General features: G+C 39.7%; 2 protein-coding genes across 4 annotated transcripts in view; both read left to right on the forward strand.

Moving 5' to 3' along the window:
• The window catches only part of LOC134204743 (aminopeptidase N), a 97,684-nt gene that overhangs the window by 25,638 nt on the left and 46,565 nt on the right, over positions 1–25,481 (forward strand). The window lies entirely within an intron of this gene.
• Positions 19,014–22,190, forward strand: LOC134206423 (uncharacterized). The gene is made up of 3 exons (XM_062682140.1): positions 19,014–19,349; positions 21,430–21,963; positions 22,038–22,190. The coding sequence occupies exons 1-3, from the start codon at positions 19,014–19,016 to the stop codon at positions 22,188–22,190; spliced, it is 1,023 nt and encodes a 340-aa protein (XP_062538124.1).

Here is a 25,481-nt window from a genome sequence, read left to right on the forward strand (position 1 = left end):
TTGCATTTTGAATAGCTTCGCATTAGTCGAACACATAAACTATTCTATATTCCCAAATAAATAGGCGTCATTAACAGCAAACATGGAAAGGTGAACATCAGTCTAACATCTAAATTTTCCACCCCACTTGTCGCTGCAGAATGCCATCTTTCCGACGATGAGGGTCATTTAGCATGAACCAAAACCGGTACCGACCAAGCGCTGCAAACTGCTTATTTCCAACAACCATTCTAACCCGATATGAGGTAATTGTTTGCGCGATTGTTTAGCGGGAGTACGCCAGAACGACAATTGCGTTCATCCAACAGCCGGTAGCAGTTAGATGAGATAGCGCCAAATCACAGCATTTAAGTTCGTATCACAGCGAATGCAGATACACGTGAAAGCACGTGAGCACATCGGCGTTTACATGGCATTTTTTGTGTTATCAAAACAACAATGGATGCATTACTTTTCTTCAATGACTAATCATTATTTTCCGAAAAAATCAGGTCAGAAATGCCACGGATTATATTTTTAACTCTAGTAATTGGTTTCAATTCGGTGATCCAGAAGACAATTTTACCTAACAACAAGTGAATGTAAACTACTTCCGAGTATTTGGGCATAGGACTGTTACATCTATAAGTGATTGAGACTTATGGATAGCCTAATCAACCGTATTAAAAAACATTATTTCAAAATCTTAAACAAGATCATGTAGGAAACCAGTAAGCTATTCTATCTCGGCACAAATACCACCAAAACAAGCCCTTTCTACCGTTATGCTCAGTTTTTACTAGATCTACATCGTACATTCTAACGTTAACGTAAAAGATTGATATGAATGCCGGGAATAAGACTCTCGCCGAAAATACCTGACGCTACCCTATCATTTTATTCGCAGCTACTAATTATATCGACAGAAAAAGCACTACGAAAAGGTATTGCACTAAACTAGTTGACTAGCTTGTTGAGTTTATTTTCGGAAATCAGTCTACGATGAAATTGAACTCGAAAAAGAGGATTTCAATCGCACCGACGACGATGACCGTTCTTCGTCGCTTTGCGTGAATAAACAGCATTGTGTCAATCACATTAGATAAATAACGCACACTTGTTGATCATGACTAAACCGACTTGGATATAATTTATGCATACTGAATTGTTTGCAAGGCAAGAAGCATTGGATTTACTTAACCCATTTGCAGATATTGTACAAACATATTTTCATGGAAAATTTTTAGACAAATTCAAAAGATCCGGGAATGCAACTAGAGTTTCGTGATGAATCAATTTGCAATTTTCTCCGTCCCTGGGATTCGGTTCCGGAACCGAGAATGTTCCATATAAATATGAAAAAGGAGAGGTTTATGATCCGTCTGGAGGTCTGGGGCCTCAAGACATCAGAATCAGACATTCAGAAAATCGCTAGTCCTTATATGGCGAGTTAATAAGGATTGATGGCCATCACTCCGAGAAGAAGCATCAACTTTTACTTACTATTCGAACTTTCAGCTAAAAGTTATCGATTCCATCGATGTCAACGGTAGCCACTACCATCAACATCATCATCATCGAGCTGATTCGGTGACAGAGTGAGTACATCAGAATTTGAAGGAAGGTCACTACACCATCATGATCTGATTCTCGTAATCAGTGCAAGCGGCATTTACCGGCTTCCTATTTTTCCGGGAACCAACTTTCTGGGATCCCGGGAAAGAAGCAGATGATGAACAGAAACCATAGGGCGTGTATTGAGTGGATTTTGCTTGATCCAGTCAGATGTATTGAGATGACGTATGTACGTCAGCTTGCTCATCTCTCCTTCGACCATGTTCGGTTGTTCTGTTTGTCTAGTCTGGGAATTTTAAACAGACCTGTAACTCCATCGTCTATATATGTAGATCGCCGTAGACGGTATTGGCAAAGTAATTAAGTAAAAGTTGTTACCGTACTCAATAACTTTAAAACCTTGTAGTAATCAAATGAGCGACGTAATTGATTTATTCGATAAAGCCAAGTACCTTCTACTTAGTACCTTATCGTTGCTGCCATTTTTCGCTTGAATGATCGCGTGCGCATGCCGTTCGATCTCGTCGCGCTGTGACCTGTGACTGCGCGGATGGATGGTCGGACGGCTGCTGCTCCCACTTCAATGCAAATTGGTTAATTTAAGTAAGAGTTTATTGCCGTCGGCTGATCGCAAAATTTACCGGCTCATTCATATACTATGTGCTTTCGTACGGGTACCAATATTAACTACGCCGTGATGGAACTTAAGCATTTGTTTTTATCTAGCATATTGTTTAAGGCTCTAATAATGATGAAAGATGTTGTTACTTTTCCTATTTCGATTATTCAACAAATAATTTTCATTCGTTGATCAAGTTGCAAAATTACTTGACTGCACATATTACTTAAAACACTTGTTACGCTATATGTACAATTATTGATATTGCATGTGAGAAAAGGAATCCACTGAGAAACCCGAACCTAAAACCTTCTGCTCTCTATATACAGGGTGTCGGCTACCTGGAAAAACCTGGAAAGTCAGGAAAAGTCAGGGAATTTCATTTTGGACCTGGAATGTCAGGGAAAGCCAGGGAATTTTGATTGAGGTCGGGGAAAAAAATCACAACACCCAATATTGAAAATTTAGTGATTTTTTTATTAATTCGAGCAATATTCTAAACTAAGGATAATCAACGTACTGAAACGTCGGATCAGAATTAATATAGCGTTTTAGCTGTTCATCAGACTTCATAGCCGATAAACAATACTTCGAGGCAGTGACAGTCGACATCCACCTCCACTATCAAGCTATAATTTTTTTTATGTGGCCGTTGGCAATCTCTAGACTAAAAGTCTACTCCGGACTAGAGATGGGCGCTCCGCTCAGGAGCTGTTCGAAAGATTCGCTTCCTTACATTGAGCTGATGAGCCATGGATCTTTTTTAAAGAAGCCCAGCTCAGCAGCTCACTTTAAATTGATGAAATCATTGTCAAACACGCGCCTAGAGAAACTCCCTCGAGCGTACGCACTCGAGTACGCGCGCTGTTGTATTTTGTACAACACAAACGAAAATACCACGCTCGCGGTATGCAACACAAGCGAGCTTGTATGAGCATTCCAGTCCAGTACCGCGCACGTGCTGATCGTTTATTATTTGCACCTCAAGCACCATCAAGCCAAGCGACAGCACCATCTTGCCAAGCAACAGAAATCATTTCTGCTGCTGAGAGGAATTAGAAACACACAAGCAAAAATAATCTAGCTTGCCGTCTATTTCTTAACCCATACCCACATACTCGGCGCTACGAACGGACACACAAAATATACCTAGTAGTGCGGTAGCGAACGAAGCGTACCAAGCAAAAGATCCGAAGATCCGAACAACTCTCAGTTCCGCTCATGTAGTCGTCCAGCTCAAAATTGCTGTGACATGGAAGCGAGAGCTGCGCTACCAGCTTAGACACGGATCTCGATTCGGATCAGTCGCGACCGATTCTAGCGGGCGAACCGTGTGGTTCAAACGAACCGAACTGGGTGCTGTGTCTTGCACGGAGCGGATCTTTTCCTTGCGACGGGTTTTCCCGCCAGCATACTGCTACATGTGCACTCTGTTTGTTTGTAGCACCGTGCTCTGTATTTTTTACTCTCTTGTTTTAGTTCTCTCGCATTTCGGGAACCAATATAGATGAAAGGGCTCGCTTGTATGAAAATGTCAACTACGCATGGTTAGAAGCGCGCAAACAAGGCATTGATTTTCTGCACCCAGTATGAAGAGAAAACTTATGACACGTGATATGGTTCATATACATATCATAGACTAGGGACTGAATTATTCAAACTAACGATTTGAGAAACGTTATCAACAAAATGTAACTTAGAATTATGAACAGAAAATAATGTTGAGTTGGTTTTTGAATAGAAATAAATGTGATGATTCTAAATGAACTCCTAGACTTCAAAACTAGACGGTCAGGAAATGCGTAATAAATGTTATTAGTTTAAAATTGTCGGTTTTTCAATAGAAATTATTACCTCACTATAGCTTAACATTTTAACCATTTCAAAGTGAGGTAAATAGATGAATGATGAATGAATGAATAAATAAATGAATGACATAAATTTTTAAATTTAAATTTTTGAACAATAATTAAAATTTAAATAATAATATTAACAATTATGTTTGAATTTATATTTAGCATTAAAGAACTGAAGAGCTGATCCAAGGAGCTGACTCTTTTCAATGAGCTGAACGGATCAGATCCGCTCACTGCAATGAGCTGTTTTGCCCATCTCTACTCCGGACCCTTTTCATGTTCCTCATGGTAATCGAATTTGTTTCTATTAAATAATCTCTAAGCAATAACAGCCACGTTGTTCAAATGGTCAATGTTGAGACCTGATCCATATTGTCCCCTTCAATATTTTAGTTCATTTAATTTGAGTAGTTTTGTATCGGAGTCGTTTTGCATTTTTTGCAGTTTCCTTATTACCTGCCCTAATTCCGCGTATCGCCTAATACCGTGGTTTTCATCAAAAATCAGAACCTAGCTATCATGGACATCGTTTTATTTGGTGAAATGTTTGAACATATTATGTTTGAACATTTCACAAAATAATGTGACATCCAAGATAGCCAGGTTTTGATTTTTTATGAAAACCACGGTATTAGGCGATGCGCGGAATTAGGGCGTGTCACGGTAGTAGCATTTGATTCATGTTCCCATCAAACAAAGGAAGTTCTGAAAGTTTGTTCAAATACTTAATCATCAATCGCAAGAGTCTGTACTAATGATAAAGGAAAATTTCAGTTAATGCGATCTATCTTGATAAATTCAAATTGCTGACTTGTAACCAACTCTAACGAAAAACATTACCTTTTGAAGAAAATGTCTGAATATCTAGTGAAAGCAGTCGAAACTAATTCAAATGACTGAAATAGGCCATAGTTCAGAACCGTTCAACAAACAATCACCAAACATGTTCAACCTACAACCAACCACTAGATATTTGGAAGCTTTATATAAGGAAAACGCCTTATATTATGTTTGTGGACCAGTGACGGCACTCAATAGCATCGGCATCATCTCCAAACAAGATTCTGTAGGTAATGTTTTAAAAACATTTCGTGAACTTCCTTTTGATGATGTTCTGATAAAATCATTGGTCGATCCTCACGTCCTTAGGTGGTCAAATTAATAGTCATATAGAGAGAATGATAGTAGATAAAAGCAACATATGGTCTACCTCATGTTTGTAACCAGTGGTGTGTTGATCTGTCCAAGATTGTTGAGATTTTCGTGGTTTTTGTTGTATATGCCTTGAAAGTTATTGATCCATTGAAACTTGACCCAATCAACACCCACTGTGCCGACATCAGCAGCATAGGATAGTTCCGCTTGTAGTTCCGCTACTCAACACCAGGTGTACGCAAGGACATGGGAGGCCATGGTGGGTGGTGTAATGGGGACCAAAATATTTAAAGTATTTCAGTGGTAAGAATGTTTTGTTGGGCTTACTGTAAGTGATGCATAGATTTGTGTGAGCTTGTAGGTATTGGTCCGTAATTATTTTTAGAAGTCCATAAACTCCACTCTATACTTAAGAGCCAGTGGAGGTTTCTCGATGTTCATGAAAATACCTAATCCGTATGATTATAAACGGCATAAGAAGGATGTCTAGAAACTTCCACGACTGTTTGGAAAGTGTTCAGAAGTCGTGTCAAAAGATTTCACACAAATTTACAGAAAGATAATGAAAACTTCAACGATTTGAAGTAGGCCGTCAATAGTCTTGGAGGTCTATTGCGACTCCAGGGAGTCCGTGAGAATTCCCAATGGTGGATGAAGGCACTAGAAAACTTATAACATTATTTGGAGCCAATTTTGGAAAGATGTAAATGAAACTTTGTGAACGACCAGAATTACCTACGATATTGTACATATACTTAATGTTCGGTTTCTAGAAGGGATTCGGCTTCCAAAAGCTCAGGAACTTATATGAACTTCAAGAGTTCACACATGTAGAGATTTTCATACGCTTCTAGGAATTGAAAAAAAAAACATTCCTCATACCTGGATTTTTTAGAGGAATGGTATGGAAAGTCAGGGATTCTTAAATTTGAGTCGACACCCTGATATAGGAGGGAGACCATTTGGCACTGGGTTTAGGGTCATTTAGCTGAACGCCGTTTTTGCCTAATGTCGTTTGGCCGAATGCCATTTGGCCGAAAGGGTGATTTGACCGAATGCCGTTTGGCCGAATAGTTGGAATACGTTTCCTTACGAAGTAAGAAATGAGTATTTAGTGACAAACAAGAAGGAAGAAGAAACAAAGAAGAAGGAAGAAGAAAGAAGGAAGAAGAAAGAAGGAAGTATGAGGAAAGACAAGGGAGAAGGAAGAAGGGTTAAGGAAGAGGGAAGAGGGAAGAAGAGAGAAGGGAAAAGGAAACAGAAAGAAGGAAGAAGGAACAAAAACGAAGGAAGAAGAAAGAAAGAAGAAGGGATAAGGAAGAAAGAAGAAGGAAAAATGAATGAAGAAGAAGAAGGGATAGGGAACAAGGAAAATGGAAGAAGGAAGAAGAAAGAAGGAAGATGAAAGTAAGTAAGAAGGAAGAAGGAAAAAAGGAAGGAGGAGAAAGGAAGAAAAAAGATAGAGGATGGAAAAAAAAAGAATGAAGAAAACACGAATAAGCAGGAAGGAAGAAGAAATAAGGAAGAAGAAAGAAGAAAACAGGAATAAGGAGGAAGGAAGAAGAAAAAGGAAGAAGAGAGAAGAAAGAAGAAAACAGGAATAAGGAGGAAGGAAGAAGGAAGAAGAAAGAGGAAGATGAAAGAAGGAAGAAGAAAGAAGAAAGATGAAGGAAGTAGGAAGAAGGACCACTCGTAAACTGAGGTCAAATTTTTGTTTTACTATTCGGCCAAATGGCATTCGGCCAAACGACCCCTTCGGCCAAACGGCATTCGGCCAAATGGCCTGACACCTCTGCAACAGAATACTTACCGACGGACTCAAACTCCACGAAACAAAATAAAACGATACTATAATTAATGAGATGAGTGTATTACTTCTGCGTGAAGTTGAATGTTTTTTTACAATGATATGGGAATGCTAGTATCATCTTCCAAACATAGACGTACATGTTAATGATAGAATTAGAGGCGATAGTACAGATTTGATAGTTCCGTTAGGATACGGCAAGCATGAACAATTTTCTACAGAAGTTGATTTGAAAGCGAGTGGAGGGCAATATTTGTGCTGGTATAAATCTCACGACCTTCCTTCTGTTAAAATCCCGTATGGCGAAGGAGGGAAGAGTATCAGTGTCGAAGCTGATAGCTCTCCTGGCTGTGCCAGGTCGGAGACGAAGTACATGATGGGAAGCCCGCCTGGCTCTGTGGGCGATATTCCATAAGGTCGGCCTACGTTGCCGTATAGCTTTGGTGGTTGCCTTGGTTCCCGCCGTAGACTGCCAGACTTGCTCCCGCTCGTACTAAGACACTAGTTTTACCAGGCGAGGGGCTTGTATATGTTCGTGATGAATGCCGCTAACAGGGTTGTTTTCGCCACACGTAGGTAGCGCTAGGTTTGGGATTCAGTGTGGTTGGGTATTTTATTATCCGGGGACATGCCTGGAAACGGTGGGCGTGGTCCGGAGTCCCGGAGTGAATCCCGCACTCAACTGTATACCAATTCTCACACTTCAACCGATTAATAGTTGTAAGGAAATTTTTTTCAAAAAGAGAGAATTTTTTTTTAACTGCTGCGATGCATTCAAATCAACGCAAATAAATGTGAATTAATGGAAATAACTGAATCTATATCCCTGAAGTACAATTTTGACCTCTCTTCTTATGTGCTTTTCTTGTTTTATAATTTAGAGAAAGGTACCATCACCGTTAGGTGGGATTATTCTGTTTTTTATTTTGTTTGGGATGAACCACTGAAGTTCAAACATATTTTTGCTTCTTATGGGTTCCGACTTTGTTTTTGTACAGAGATCTGATTTCATTGCGTTTGACATTTCGGAATCTCACCTTTACACAGAGCTTTATCAGTCTTTAGCAGATCCACCAAACTCATATCCGCTTTTTTCCTAATTAGTCATCGCTCTGGAGCTTGGAGATTCATGTCGTCGCCTTCGAAACCCGCCCAAGATTGAGTTACGTTTTTATCATTCACTCCATTTACTCCATCCAAAAAGTGCAAAGGATGGGTCATCTAAAAGCAAATTATAGTTGTTCCATACTAAAATCTAATAAAAATAGAGTATACTGTATGGCAGATCTTACTCCGTAATGCATCACGAAAAGGTATCTACCCAGCATTACAGGTTTCACTTAGCTAAGCTAGCAATTACTGAGAAAATGCTGGAAAACACTGGAAACTCCTTAGCCTAGCGGTAAGATGCGCGGCTATAAAGCAAGACCATGCTGAGGGTGGCTGGGTTCGATTCACCGGTGTGGGCAATTTTCGGATTGGAAATTGTCTCGACTTCCCTTGGCATAAAAGTATTATCGTGTTAGCCTCATGATATTCGAATGCGAAAATGGTAACCTGGTTTAGAAGCTTCGCAGTTAATAACTGTGGAAGTGTTAATGAACACTAAGCTGCGAGGCGGCTCTGTCCCAGTGTGGGGATGTAATGCCAATAAGAAGAAGAAGAAAAACACTTTCATCAACGTGATGGTGAACTTTACGTACTTTCGACCTCGTACTTTATACTTTTGTTCCTTAGTTCGAGCAAAAAAGTACAAAACAAACGATCATATATTTTTAATTAACTTTAGTGAATGTTATTGTTCTATTTTTTTTTATTCGGTTGTATTACCAATTCGGGCGAATAGTCCATTCGAGCGTGTGGTCCATTCGGGCGTATGATCCATTCGGGCAAATGGTCTTTTCGGGCGAATGGAATTCGGGCATGAGTTACATTCGGGCGTTTGTGATAAAATCGACGCTTTTACCATGTTTTACAAAGCAGTCCGAAAAACACGTGGTCCCTGTCGTATCGTGAGTTAAAAAGAAGCGTTTTATCATATGTAGCTTGCTGGTGGAGCCCGTTTTTCTTATTCTATTTTTTGGACTTGTATCAAATTGTGATAAACTTGTTTTCGCAACTAATAACGATTGTGCGAGAGTTATGCCTCTCTTAAAGTGTCCCCGGAAACCCCAAGTATTCATTAGGAACTTCGAATTTCCGAGTTATGTTCAGACCAGGGAATCAATTTGTCTTGGATGCGCAAGCGAAACAAGCGACAAAAGAGAACCAACGACAAAGCTTTGTTTTTGTCGGAGATAATAATGACAAAGATCCAAAAAAAAAATGTTAGCAACAACAAAGAAGACAATTATGTTGCTTACTTTTCATCCCGTTATTTTTCATTATCTCTACAGCAAATTTCGGTTTTATGCCATCATACTTTCTGCTTTTATGGAAATATTCGAGAATCGAACTATGATTACAGAATTGGCCTCATATTCTCGGAAATATCAGAGCATGTAAGACAAATGATTCTTGTCATATTATGTTCGGGTTCTGATAAAGGCTTATTGCGAGTTGCTTTGGTCAGTAATAAACAAAGGTTTGTCAGTTGACGACAAAGGGTATATTGTTAGGCGTTTCTCGAATATTGATTCCCTGGTTCAGACCAATAACATTTTTAAGTAATTTTTATTGATGTAACATGCTCTTTGAAGTATGTTACTATTATATCAATTATTGTCCAACATCACAAAATCTGATTGTTTTACACTAAATTGACTTCAAATCATCGTAGTGCTTCACTTTAAGATTCTCGTAAGTGGTTTAGGTCCCTAATATTACAACGTTTTCCATGTGAAAATGACGCGATTTCTTAGAGTATCCATATTACCGCCAGCCCCTCTTACGTAGCCCATGTATTTGACTTTCGAAAAACCTATAAAAATTAATTTTGTTTTGAAAATCGCGTAACATTAGGAAATTCCTCAACCGTCTAAGAAGAGTTAAGTACTCTCCATTTAATTCCACCAATTATTTTCGATATCTTTGCAGATACGTGTTTTGACCACAACTGTGTGGTCGTCTTCAGTGTCTCGTACTTGACTCGATTTTCAGGAAATTCCTGCAAATAAACATTGTGTAACTTCTAGAAAATCACTATATAAGAAAATCGTGTAAAACTTATAGGTTAAGCAAACTTTTAAAAATCGTTCATCGAATTCAGTGTGAAATTTCGTAGTCTGAATAGCCTGTTTGAAAGGTGTGTAATTCTACTAGCTTTATCAGCTCTATGCAGTGGAATAAAAAGTCTCAAAGTCGTCATAGGAAGGAAGTTTTGGCCTAAATAAATAACGCGTGCCAGCCGGCTGACATCAGTCGGTTTCGGTGTTCTTAATCATGTTTTTTATTGGCATATTGTCTGAAGGAGTGCGAGAAATTATAAATTGAAATATAATCAATGGTAAAATCTATAAAGTACGTCACGTAAATATTTTCCATTCTCAACCTAATCCACTTTTCGACACTTTTTGTTTGCTACAGTCGTCATGTTTCTGGAATGCATTCTCCTCCCTATAAGCGTGAGGTATTTTTTGGGTGGTCCCTCGTCAGACGACTTCGCAGACAGTAGATTTGACCGAAATATTGACCTTAGCATGAGATAAGAACCCACGAGCGAGGTGATAATTACGTCCATGAAGGATTATGCGAAGTGTGACGTGAAACAATGCACAATTTATTGGAAGTATACCCGCTGACCTCACGATTTCAGAGGCACAAGTCTACATAGTAATAAACAATCAATTATTGCGAAATTTTCCGTTTTGGCTTTACGATGCATTTATTATTGTTATGCTTAACTAGAGGTGTGCGCCGCCGCACCACGCCGCCGCCGCCGACAGTTTTTGGCACGCCGCCGCCGCCGGCATTTTTGCATCGGCGCGCCGCCGTTTAAAATTTGTCACGCCGATTGTCTATAATTTTCCACGCCGATTCAAAATTCGAATTTTCGAAAACTCGAATAATCACTTAAGGCAATTAATTGCGGATCAATCACACTCATCACACTTTTTTTCTCAAGCATGTGCTTTTTGGTGTAGCCCACAGTATCGAAGTATGTATGTTAGTTTTTATAGCCGATAATTGCTACAACGACTCAAATTGATAGCGTTTGGCTTTGCGTCTAAGTATAGTAGCGCTCACCTTTGTTCCGCACACTGAAAGGACAATATGTGACGGGTCGCCGTCAGATTCCAACCGGTAGGCAGTGGAATTTTTTGCATATTTATAAATATTCTATCTATGTATTCTATCTATCTATGAAAAAGATTCGCCACCGCACCAAATGTGTCATGTACAAGACGCTTATAAGACCGGTTGTCCTCTACGGACATGAAACATGGACAATGCTCGAGGAGAACTTGCAAGCACTCGGAGTATTCGAGAGACGGGTGCTTAGGACCATCTTTGGCGGTGTGCAAGAAGACGGTGTGTGGCGGCGAAGAATGAACCATGAGCTCGCCCAACTCTACGGCGAACGCAAGCGGTACGATGGGCAGGACATGTTGCAAGAATGCCGGACAGCAACCCTGCAAAGATGGTGTTCGCTTCCGATCCGGCAGGTACGAGACGGCGTGGAGCGCAGCGAGCGAGATGGGCAGACCAGGTGCAAAACGACTTGGCGAGCGTGGGGCGTATCCGAGGATGGAGAGATGCGGCCTCGAACCGTGCATTGTGGCGTCAAATTGTTGATTCAGTGTTATCTGTTTAGATGTTAACTAAATAAATGAAATGAAATCTATGTATCTCAAATGGAAAATAAAAATGCAACATTCCTCCAGAGATTTTGACGAGAATCTTCCAAGCATATCGAAGGGAGCCTTCAGGGATTCTGAGGGCAATCCACCAGGGATTCCGACAGGAATATTCTAGGGATTCCAATGAGAACCTTATGAATATACTCCATCCTTCTAGGAATTTCGACTTCAAGGAATATTCCAGAAATTTGAACGGGAATGTTCCAGTGAATCCGACGGAAATGTTTCAGGGATTCCAATGAGAATCTTCTAGAGATTCCGAATGGAATCCTCCAGGAATACCGATGAGAGTTTTCCAGGAATTCCGACAGTAATGTTCCAGGAGTTCCAACGGGAATATTACAGAGATTCCGGCAGAAATCCTCCAGGAATTCCTATTTGAATGTTCAGGGATTTCGTAGGCAATGTTCCAGGGAAGAATTCCGGAGCAAATCGTTGAGGGACTCCGAATCAATCGTCCAGAGATTACGAAAAGAATTCTTCACCGATTCCGAAGGGAATCCTCCAGGTATGTTTAAGTAAATCGTTGAAGAATTCCGAAGCAAATCATCGAAGGGTTCCGAGACAAAACGTCGAGAGACTCCGAAAAAAAATAATCCAGGCCAACGATTTCGAAACAAATCTTCGAATGCCTCCGGAAGAATTTCGAATCAAATTAACGAGAGATTCTGAAGCAAATCCTCCATGGATTATGAAGGGTATCCACCAAAGATTCCAAAGGGTATTCCTTAACGATACTAAAAGGAATCCAATGTGAATTTTTTTGGATTCCAGTTGGAATATTTCGAAGATTCTGAAATTAATTCTTTAGATATTCCAATTAGTTTTCTCCTCGGATGCTGTGTATCTGTGGAAATTATCATGCTGCTAGGCAAGCGGAAGTTAGCTGGAAAACTGTCACTCAAGTCTGTGGTGGTTGACCACATTTCTTTGACTGCTGGCAAAGTTTCACATTTGCTTTGATGGATATTTTGGTGGCTCTCCGTTGTTGTTCAAATCAAGTTTACTTTCATGCTTTCAATTCATTTAGATATTGCCTTTTCATAATTAACAACAAGTGCAATTTCACTGCCACGCAGGAATCATTCTCAGAAATGAAATAAAAGCTCATTTGTCTTCCACTCATTTCATTATAATAGGCTGAATATGGGAGATAACTCTTTTGTCTTCAAACTTTTTCTGTAATTTATTATGCTATATGTTGAAAATTTATATCACTGCTAACTAAATTTTCAAATCCTAGGAGAGCTATTTTTTCTAGGGAGGGCTATGCCCCCATTTGTCTATTGGGTTATTTGGCAAGTGTCGTTCGGCTGAATTGATCATTATGACAAAAAATAGGTTATTTGCCAAATGAGCCTTTCGGCTGTTTTTCGCTCTCCGCCAAATGTTGTTTATGGTCAAACCATTTTCGACCTAATACAGTTTCGGACAAACGTTTATTTGGCCGCAAATGTCGGTTTGTCAAAAAATTGTTTGGCCCAAATGGTCGTTTGTCAGAACCTTTTGGCCAAGAATGTTATTTGGCTAAACAGGTGGATATTTGTGACCATACTACCCGCTCAGTAATCATCATTTGGCCGTTAGACCAAATGACATTTTCGATCAAATGGCCCTTTCTGTCAAATAACCATTTTTGGCCTTACAACCTATTCGGCCAAAAGACCATTTCAGCTAAACGACGTGTTTGAAAAGAGTGATTTTTCGGCCAAATTCTCAGCCGTACGTTGCTTTAGCCAAATGAAATTTTTGGCCAAATTGTTTTCCGTTGTATAACCGTTTCGCTCAAACCTTCATTTCGCCCAAATACAATTCGGCTTGATGGTTTTCAACTTAACGTATTATTCGGCCAAATGGCTTTCTGATTTTCGGACAAATGAGCCTTCCTCTTTATTAAGAATTTTCCATTGAATTTTCAAAGAATTTCATATGCACAATACAAAGAATTCCCTGCAGAAATCCAGAGAAATTCCTTCAAAAATTCGATTTTCTTGTTGAAATACCGAACAATTTCCCAGATTTTTTTTATGAAATCCCTTTGGGTTCTGAATCATTTTGGTTAAAATTTTGTAAAATTAACCGTGAAAATTTCAAATAATTTTCCATAGAAAATTAAAAGAATCACATTCAAACTCCAATGAATTTTCTAGGATTTTTTTTACAATTTACTGTTGAAATCCAATTTTTATGTTGATGTCCACATTTTAAACAATCTGCCGCGGAAAATTTGAAGAATTTTCTGTGTAAAATTTGCAGAATACTCAGAAACTTTCCGTGGATTTTCCGAACATTTTCTTGTGAATACTTGAAACAATTTTCCTTAGAAATTCCAAAGTGCTTCTTTGGAAATTCCAAAGAGTTCATAAAACTTCATAGTAGTTGCCGAAAATAATTTTCAAATGAATATCGAAATTCAAAAGATTCTTCCTATGAAACATCCTGAAAAAAATGCAGAAAAAGGTCTACAAGAAGCAAACGTAAAAAATCCTCACGCCGATTCACGCCGCCGCCGCCGCCGGCTAAAATGGCACTCGGCATGACGCCGAAAACGCCGCCGCCGCCGACCAAAATTCTGACAAACGCCGCCGCCGCCGATTTTTGGACCGGCGCACACCTCTATGCTTAACAGCTTCAGAAGAGTGCTTTTCTATCTTTAATATTGTCAAAAATATTCCTTGTTCATTCGTCATGGTATACACAATTCTCTATTTTGCAAGTCCAGCGTCCATCAAACGTATTAATATTATCATAAATCAATTAGGATTACTAATAATATGTAAATTACCATAATCGCTTTCAATCGCCCTTAATGTAACTGCAAGTCAATTGGTGAACGAATTTACTTCACCAACTGTGAACGGCTTGAACGGTGAAATGAGTCTGCTAGGGTAAAGTAAAGTGCAATTCTTTCATTGCTGCATATCTAAGCACCACTGCGCTGTTGAACTTTCCTGGTCTTTTCATAAACTAAGTGGATTGTAAATAGTTAATGAATAGAATAAAGATGTACGCTTGACTAGACGGTGTGGCTATAAGAAGTGCGCTCATCCACGCTATGCTCCTCTGATATACATTCTAGGCGCCTCCACTTGTAGGACTTGGTAGCATTACTTGCAACCGGAAGCCTCTGGACACCATCATGGACTTTTACAATGAAACGGGATGGATTTGTTAAAATTGTCGTTTGAAATATGATGCATATGGTCGTTTTGTTAACACATTTGACGCTTTAAAACGGATGAATAAGATCGAGTGTTTAAAGCCCCGTTGAGGAGGTTCAATCAAAACGGTTAATGATGTGCACACGATTCCGGATGGACTAACAGAAGACGTTGATAGGCTAACCAACCGATGACACCACCCTCATGATGTGCACAAAGAAAGAATGCCACGCAACGCATGACATGATGATGTTGGCATCCGGCCGACCCGTTTATGATGTATCGCTTCCGATCATTGAACGCATTACGCTTACGCTGTTGGGGTGCACCCCGAAAATCGTGATCATGCTGGTTAATTGTCATTCATTCTTGGAAGGCGGCGCGACAGATCGAAGCAAGTTGGTAGTATCTAACTGAAAGAACAACGACGTGACAGGTTCGCCGAAGATGGTTTGAGGTTTGAGCGCCTGCCTTCAGTTGTTTTCGATCGATTTAAATTCTGGATAGTGCGTCTGCAACAGTGATTGTGATTGCTGATTAACGTTGATTGGATGATGATGTGGTTATTACTTATCTTATGTTGAGAATATAAAGTCAAATTCAGGCGGTCTACAGCAAGCTGAAAGCCTGTTTTTCTAATTCTGAAGCATCCTTACTTCCACAGGTAGCTCTGCTTGTTCTTTAGACTTGAGGTTCATAGGCCCATGATTCAGAGCGGAGATTGGACTTGGATAGATTCTCGTGACCGGCGGAAAAATCCGACGGATTTGTAGACCCGTTGCTTGGAGCAGTCATGCGAAATGTTATTTCAGTATTATGGGACTAAATTTGATAATAACTTTTTTCACAAATTATTTACAATTGTATTTTTATATAAACAGTAGCCCTTAAAGGATCCTAAAACATTTTTAATAGATCATTGCTCTAAATCTGAAATTGGTGACGTGAGAATCGAATTAGTGTCAAATAACATTAACGTCATGTCATCATGTGATTTTTTTTTAAATTTGGTCCGCGTTCCTCACACTTGATATTTAAAACAATGATCTGTTTGACTAAGTAGTATTTAGGATCCTTTAAGCAGTGAATGTTAATCAAAAAAAGTAGAGGGTTGTATCAAAGAGACGACCGCAAATTGAACGTAAAATTACGTATATAGTGCTATAGACGAATCCAAGTAAAAATAAGAAGAAGACACACGACGGTGTTAACTTTGACAGATCCTACAGCACAGCATAGGAAGATCATTTTAAAATGCTTATAATAAATTCTAGATAAAATGTAATTAAAATCTGATTGAAGTATGATACGAAAAAGGTTCCGAACTGTATGATAGATACATTTTAGGAAAATATTCAAAAAATTGAGATAAGCTTCCGAATATGTAATAATTCAGAACTTTTTCCGTATCATCAATACATCATCGTATCATCGTACATCAATCAGATTTTAATTACAATTTGTCTAGAATTTATTATAAGCCTTTTAAAATTATCTCCCTATGCTGTACTGAAGGATCTGTCAAAGTTAGCACCGTCGTTCTTATTTTTACTTGGATTCGTCTATGGCGGATACGAAATTTGATCATCAACATTTTATGCATGTTCATGCCGGATGGCTAAAAGCCGAAATGTAGGCATTTTTCTGATAAAGTGCAATTTCAACATTGGTTGGCGAAATTGAATTTTTCAATAGGGTGGGTGTACCAATTGTCGCCATACATAAGAACAACTATTTTTTAAAAAATAAGTAGAAGACATATGGGTGAACTTTATATATCAAGGGAAAGGTTTTACTTCCTGCTTCTTAGAACAGCTGTGAAAACCACAATAAAATTTGTTTTTATCCTTGTGATACCTTGTATATAATGTACTTTGTCTTGTCAAACTTATGCTTGTTGTTTATGGATGTGTCAGATGTACGAAAGTGTTGTGAATGGTGTGTAGAACTAGAAATACTAGAATAAGAGATCGGCGAAGACGCCATCTTGTTTCCAATCGAACCGTCAAAAGCGGTTCCATTTCGACTTGTTTACTTTTTGCACCCATAAGAAGCAAGCAAAAAGTTCAAGTGCAGCCAGTATCATTTTCACGATTTCATGCATTTTCATACGTTGCCATTTCGACAGTTTTTCACTCCGCCGGTCTCTGGTTATAGGGTTGCTATGTAGAACTAAGTATGGAAATGTGTGTAATAAATGTATTGTAAACAGTAAACATATGTTGTAAATATTCACTATAAGTAGATTCTCACAGTGGCGACGAGAAAGGTGAACTGAACGTGAAGAAAATTCGGCCATAGTAAAGCAAATTAGATATAGAACGAGTGTTGATTTGAAACGTTTTGTGTGTTATTTTTGCTTGGTGTTTTTCTTCGATTAATCAGGTAAATATCGTAATATTATGTATTAGAGAGAGGAAACTGCAGAAAGATTATTTCATTCTCGATCTCATTCGTCTGAACCTTGGTCTGAACGGTAAATATACGCAAAAGTTGATTATTTTAATTGAAGTACATTATGCCGGTGAAGGCGATACAAGCTAAATTTTAAAGGCGGTTGTTGATAGAAGTATTTGTGCCGTATATTGTCTATCCGGAATAAATTTATACCGCTTTTTATACCGAAGTTGGATTTTTCTCCAGATACAGGCAACTTTCCCAACTTCGGAAGTAGTGCGCTGGATTCGCCCAAAGATGCGCTAAACAACGCATCAATTAGTTTGACAAATAAAACTTCGGAAGAAAGTTCGGTTCGGAAGTCCCGACTTCCGAATTCTAACTTGGTGCTACGCCGACAATAAATAAAGTGAATATAAGACAGATGTAGCCGTTCAAGGCGTATGTAGCCGTTAAGGCGAATGTAGCCATTAAAGGCGAATGCAGCCGTTGAAGGCGAGTGTAGCCGTCGAAGGCGAATGTAATCGTATAATGAGAATATTGCTATTAAAGGCGAGAAATATTGAAAAGAATTATAGTTTAGGGTTAGGCTTAAATGCCGTCAGCAATTAGTTATTAAACTAATGCTTCTGTTACAGAACTATGGATCGATGAGAAATCCAGCCGTTTTTGTTCAAGTCGATGCCGCCCAATGAGGTTCGTGAGCAATGGATGAAATGGAAAAGGAATTTCGATTACATTGTCGCAGCATGCGGCGAAAAGGATAAAACTAAATTAAAGTATCTGTTGCTAGCAAGAGCAGGTACGGATGTTCAAGACGTTTTCCAAACCATTCCTGAAGCGGATGTTACAGAGGATGTTGAGAACGGAATTGATCCTTATCAGGTAGAATTATTTAAATTTAATCAGTATTGTGGTACTATGGTTATATGATTCTAGGTTGCATTGGGAAAGCTCAATGAATATTTTGCTCCCAAACATCATGAATCCATGGAGCGTCATGATTTCTGGACATTAAAACCAGACACTAATGAAAATTTAGAAAAATTCATGCTAAGAGCTCGCGAACAAGCATACAAATGTAACTGTGGTTCGTCTATTCAAGAAACTCGGGATATCTGTGTGATTGACAAAATAATTTTACTTGCTCCACCTGATTTACGGGAAAAATTGCTTCAGAAGGATTCATTGAAGTTAGACGATGTGTTCAAAATCGTTGCTTCCCACCAATCGGTTGAATACCAGGCTAGTCAGATGATTGTAGCTGGGCCTTCCGGAATGTCATGCACGCCATTTGATGTGAACCGTCTACATGCAAACTCTAGTCGTTTCAATAATTTTCATAATTCCGAGTGTGGGAGGTGTGGCAAAAAAGGACATTTTTCAAATGATCCGAAATGCCTTGCAAAATATAAGGAATGTCATCTTTGCAAACGAGTAGGACATTATGCAAAGAAGTGTAAAACCGCCAATGCAAAGGGTTCCATACGTCCACCAGGTCATGTACAACGCGAGGCTCAGCGATCGTTTCAGCGGTCTACCAACCGTGTTAGAAATATTTCGGAAGAGCAGGAAGATAGTGAACAGACTGAAGAGCCACCCCAGAGTTTCATTTTCGCTATTGGGGATGGTGATGAATACATCTGGATCAAAATAGGAGGAATAATGATGCAAATACTGATCGATTCCGGTAGTAATAAAAACATAATTGATGGTGAAACATGGAAACGGTTGAAAGCGCAAGGCGTGGTCATTAAAAATTCAACTACGAATGTGGATCATCAGTTCCGTGGCTATGGAATGGAGGCAAAACCAATGAAAGTGCTGGGTATGTTTGATTCCACGGTCGTGATAGAGGTTGATAATAGTCAGCCGATTAGTAGTGAGGCTCGCTTCTATGTAGTTGATAACGGAAATCAACCACTTCTTGGAAAAGAAACTGCAAAAGAGTTGAATGTTTTGCGCCTGGGTCTACCTAAGCAAGAAGCTAGTATTCGTAAGGTATGTTAGTATTTATGGTCCTATAGAACAATATGTATTAAACTTGTTTATGTTATGCTTTGTTTTTTTTTTGTTGAAGATTGTATGCAAAACTGCGTTTCCGAAAATAAAAGGGATTAAACTACATATTCCTATCGATTTGACTGTGACTCCAATAGCTCAACATGTGAGAAGACCACCACTTTAGCGACTGGGTTTCTCCATTGGTAGTTATCGTTAAAGACAACGGTGATCTCAGACTTTGTGTGGATATGAGGCTTGCGAACAAAGCTGTCAAGCGTGAATATCATTTGATGCCAACCATAGATGATTTTTTACCTCGCTTGAAGTCTGCCAAATTCTTTTCACGACTAGATATAAAAGATGCCTTTCATCAAATAGAACTCGAAGAATCTTCTCGCTTAATAACAATATTCATTACCCATCGTGGTATGTACCGTTATAAACGTTTGATGTTCGGCATATCTTGTGCCCCTGAAATGTTTCAGAAAATTTTGGAGCAGCTGCTAGCGAATTGTGATAATGTGATTAATTTCATTGATGACATCTTTGTTTTTGGTTTGGATGAAGAAGAGCATGATCATTGCTTGAAGCGAGTCCTGAATGTTTTGAAAGAGCACAACGTGTTGCTGAATTTTGAAAAATGCTTGTTTAAAGTTCCTGAGCTGGATTTCTTGGGGCATCACGTGTCCATTGACGGAATACGACCTGCGGATGATAAAGTGTCAACATTAAGAGCATTTCGAGTTCTTAAAGACGCCGAGGAATTGAGAAGCTTCCTGGGATTGGTCACGTATGTGGGAAGATTTCTACCGAATTTAGGAACAATATCAGCTCCGTTACGTGAACTAACTCATCAAGGAGTTACGTTCAAATGGTGTGAGGTACACACAGATGCATTTGAAAAGTTGAAGCATATGATAGCTAACGTAAAACATCTGAAATTATTCGATAACTCACTACGTACTAGGGTAGTTGCGGACGCTTCGCCTGTAGCTATGGGTGCAGTATTGGTGCAATACAAACACCAATATGATGACTCAAATCCACTAGTCATAGCTTATGCAAGTAAAACTTTGTCTTCTACAGAACAACGTTACTGCCAGACTGAAAAGGAAGCTTTAGCTTTAGTGTGGTCGGTAGAACGGTTTTCAACATATTTGATTGGACGGAAATTTGAATTGGAAACTGATCATAAACCCCTGGAAAGAATATTTTCTCCTACTTCAAGGCCTTGTCCAAGAATTGAACGTTGGGTGTTAAGGTTACAATCATTCACTTTTGAGGTGAAATACAGGAAGGGCAAGTCTAACATTGCAGATCCAATGTCTCGGTTGACTGATCATCTTCCTGCAGAACCTGACAACGAAGGTCGCAGAGAAAAATTCTTGGTTTTGGCTATCCTGGAGTCAACAGCGATAGATATCAGTGAGATTGAAACCGAGACTAAAAAGGATCATGAGTTGAAGTTAGTGCGAGAAAGTTTGCAAACTGGAAGGTGGAGCAATACTGAGACTAAATCTTATGAGCCATTTCAAAGTGAACTAGGTGTTGTCGAAGAACTGGTGGTACGAGGACAGGAAATGGTGATTCCAAAATCATTGCGGAATAGATTTCTTCAATTAGCACATGAAGGACATCCAGGTGAATCAGCAATGAAGCGAAGATTACGTGAAAGAGTATGGTGGCCGGGAATGGATAAAGAGGTCACCAAATGGGTTTCTTTGTGCGAAGGATGTCGATTGGTTGGGTTACCACAAAAACCTGAACCATTGCGTCGTAGACCTCTGCCAGCAGAAGCATGGACTGATGTGGCAATTGATTTTCTTGGTCCTCTGCCATCTGGTGAATACCTTTTGTAATAATCGACTACTTCAGCAAGTACAAGGAGGTTGAAGTCATGACCAAAATTACTGCACGTGATACTGTCGAAAGGCTTAGTAGTATTTTTCGGCGATTAGGTTTTCCCAGAACCATTACGCTAGACAATGCTAGGCAGTTTGTCAGTACGGATTTCAGCGAATATTGCCAGCTACATGGTATTTTTCTCAACTACAGTACCCCTTATTGGCCTCAACAGAATGGAGAAGTAGAACATCAAAATCGTTCACTCTTGAAAAGACTACAAATTAGTTGTGCTCTAAAGCGAAATTGGCGTAAGGATTTGGATGACTATTTAATGATGTATTACTCAACTCCGCATTCAACTACTGGGAAAACTCCTACAGAGCTTCTAACTGGTCGGACTATTAGAACCAAAATACCGTCATTGAAGGATATAGAAACAGCTCCATCAAGTGAAGACTTTCGAGATCGTGATTGGATTCAAAAGTATCGGTCTGTTGATCGGGAGAATGCTAATCGGCATGCTAAAGCATCGAGAATTGAGTTAGGAGATACGGTTCTTATGCAAAATCTTACTCCTGGGAATAAGTTAAGTACGACATACGGACAGGCAGAATACACAGTTCTTGATAAAGAAGGATCTCATGTGACTATTCAGAGCGATGCGACAGGAAAGACTTTCCAGAGGAATACAGCTCATTTGAAAAAAATTGATCAACCAATTGAAGGTGAGGTTGGTGAATGTTCGGGTGTCATTCCAGCACAACAGGTTTAAAAAAAATAGTGTGAATAACACAACAATAAGGTAGGTGTATGTGGTAAAAAATTTATTATTCCCCACAGATCCCGCCCACGCTTCAATCAATGGTCCAGGGTCATCCATCGATTGACGATACAACCCATTCGTTGGAAGTGAACGATAGCCAGACCAGACCAAAGCGTACCACCCGTAGACCAATGAAATATGATGACTACGTCGAGGAATATATTGAATAGCTAGGTCTGGAGAAAAAAGGAGATGTGATACCTTGTATATAATGTACTTTGTCTTGTCAAACTTATGCTTGTTGTTTATGGATGTGTCAGATGTACGAAAGTGTTGTGAATGGTGTGTAGAACTAAGTATGGAAATGTGTGTAATAAATGTATTGTAAACAGTAAACATATGTTGTAAATATTCACTATAAGTAGATTCTCACAATCCTCAAAATGGATTAATCCAAAATATGAACGCATGCACCAGTTGTGGCACTATTCTTAATTTTGGTTCCTTATTTGGCAAATCCCATTGTTTTCTTATGGGGTTGGCCAAATAGGGACCACTAGTGCGACAACTGGTGCAAAGGACGTCAAAAATTAAGCAAAATCAATTTTTACAATTATGCTTTGCTTGTTTTGAAGGAGATCAAAGGTGTTATCGCATCATATGAATATGCTTTATCGATATGAACTTGGTTTGCGGTGATTTGATTGGCCATTTGGCTTATAAAGCACTAGTGCGACAACTGGTGCTATAGCCACAACTGGTACATCTAGCCTAGTTAAATGCATTGAATCAATACTTCCGCTCGTACTTCTTGACCTCTTTTCGTGACGGTCTGAAGTTTGAAACTTTGGAATGACCCCCCTATCTTACCGAAAGACGTAATTCTACGTCAAAACCTGAATCGTAAATAACTTTTGAAAAAATAATAATCAGTAATAGCAATCTTATGACATTTTTGTTACAATTCCCGTTACGGCCTCGGATATTGGACTCGAGGAGTTTCGTGGCTTCGATTGGTTGAAAAGGCGGTCGTTCGACGAGTTCGTTGTCTCAGTTTTTAGAGCTGATGTTGGACTCAAAGGGGTCGTACACTATACAGTTAAACCTCCATGAGTCGATGTTCTATGACTCGATATCGACTCATGGAAGCAAATTATGCCATATTAAAAAATATTTTCTGGGCTACTGTGATGGTCCCTTCAAACAGCTTCCGAAGGCTTCTTATTCCACATCTCGATATTTCCATGAGTCGATGGTCCCTTCAATATCGACTCATGGAGGTTTGACTGTAGTAATTATATACCCTATAGAAATGGATTGCGAGTGATTTGACTATGCGTCCAATTTGGGAATCTCGAGCTCGTTCAGTAGCCGCTAGGTTGCAAAGGCCGACGGAGATCCTTCGTAGCTTAGTTGGTTAAAGCACCAGTCTAGCGTACTGTATGATCATGGGTTCGAGTCCCATCGAAGAGAAAGTGGTTAGCTCCAATACATTTTCCAAATCAATATCTGCTTCTTTACTGTTTACGTTTCTAATACTGTTTTTAACTATTTATTATCGAAAATTGATAAACAGTTTAGAAATAGGTAAACCAACCAATCACGTACATGCATCACTAGCACAGACATCAAAAATCAATCACTTGTTGGATCTAATCCTAGGTTTGAACAAGATTTCACGCAGAGCGGACGCATCAAAGAGATCGCAGCGGAGTGGACATAGCATCACGGAGGCGCTGCTAACATTTTCAACGGAAATCCATCGCATTGGTGGTGGTCCTCGGTTTGTTGCTGCAGATCATTCAAAAAGTAGTAGTAAAATTCTTCTTTATTTAAACATTTTTGTTGAGGATCATCAGGATCAGGAATTTATTTTGGACCCGTTGAAGTTTGAGGTGGTGGGTTTTAGCGCAGGTCCAGACCGGCATGCCGTATTCGATCACAGGGAGGATGATTTGCTTGTAGACAGCAAGCTTATTTTTCAAGGACAATGACGACCGACGGTTGATCAAATGGTACAGTAGTTTCAACAAAACGTTACACTTCGTCACTGTCTTGTCAACCTGTTGGCGGAAAATAAGCTTGCTGTCGAGGGTCAAGCCAAGGTAGTCGGCCTCATTGACCCATTCCACAGTCGTGCCATTGAGGATGATTTTACAGTCCCCAGGCGGAACATGTTTAGGAGATTTAGAATGGGGGAAAATGATGACCTGGGTCTTCGCCGCGTTGATACAGATCTTCCAGCTGGTGAGGTACTCTGTCAAGGCATCCAGGCCTCGTTGGAGTTTTGCCACTAGCGCGTTGCTTTTCCGTTTTCGTATCATCATGAATACGATGCGGAGGATTTCTCGGTCTCTTGTAGCAATGAGTGTCGAATCAGTTTTCTTCCCTTTATCCCGAGAAAACTATTCAATTGGTGAGCTGTGCATTATTTGTTGTTTCTCGGCCAATCACGACTAGCAACTACGATGGGTACAGTCAATCAAGCTAAGCAAAGTAAGTATAAGGTTGCTCAGTTATCCTCGGTCCAAAGCCGACCCTGGGGTAACTGAGAAGATAAGCTGCCTTGGGCGTATGGAAGTCGACACCTCAGGACGCGTGGATGTCAATCGGTAGTTACAGTACCAACAACTGTACGGTTTATTTGCAATTGGATTTCTGTTGTAGTATTTTAGTAAACAGTTTTTTTTTCAAAATTGTTCACGTAACTGTTTTCTCAAAATCTTCAAAAAGGTGGCTTAGTTAACGATCAACTCAGTGTACCTTTTGAACCCCTTGGCCGATTTTAACCAAATTTGGAACACACATTCTTCATGTTAAGGAGACGACTATAGTGTGGTTATGGATGCTCTTTAAAAAAATGGAGGGTATGGGGGGAGGAGTATTGTTCAGAAATCGATCAACTCAATGTAAGTCTTGAATACCATAACAGATTTGAACCAAATTTGAATCAAATATTGTCTGTCCTAAGGAAACAATTTTAGTGGATGTGGGTAGGTCATTTTAAAAATGAGAGGGTGCACATCACCCGATCCATCGTCGCTTTGATCAACCGTGTCAGTTTATCCGGAAATCCGTGTTCGTGCATTAGCTGCCGTAGCTGGTCCCGATCGATGGCTTTGAAGTCGATGAATAGATGATGTGTGGGCACGTTGTATTCGCGGAATTTCTGCAGTACTTGGCGAATGGCGAACACCTGGTCCGCGGTGGAGCGTTCACCCATAAAACCCGCCTGGTACTGCCCCACGAACTCCCTTGCAATTGGTGCTAGTCGACGGCAAAAAAATTGGGAGAGTACCTTATAGGCGGCGTTCAGCAATGTGATTGCGCGGTAGTTGCTACAACCCAGCTTATGGTCCTTTTTGTAGGTGGGACACACGACACCTTCCATCCACTCCTGCGGCAAAACATCCTCCTGCCAAATCTTGGTAATGACCCAGTGCAGAGCTCTAGTCAGTGCCCCACCACCGTGCTGGTAGTTGGTCAACCCCAGGGGCTTTGTTGTTCTTCAGCCGGAATAT

This window comes from Armigeres subalbatus, chromosome 1 (genome assembly GCF_024139115.2).
Source record: "Armigeres subalbatus isolate Guangzhou_Male chromosome 1, GZ_Asu_2, whole genome shotgun sequence".
Taxonomy (NCBI): Eukaryota; Metazoa; Arthropoda; class Insecta; order Diptera; family Culicidae; genus Armigeres; species Armigeres subalbatus.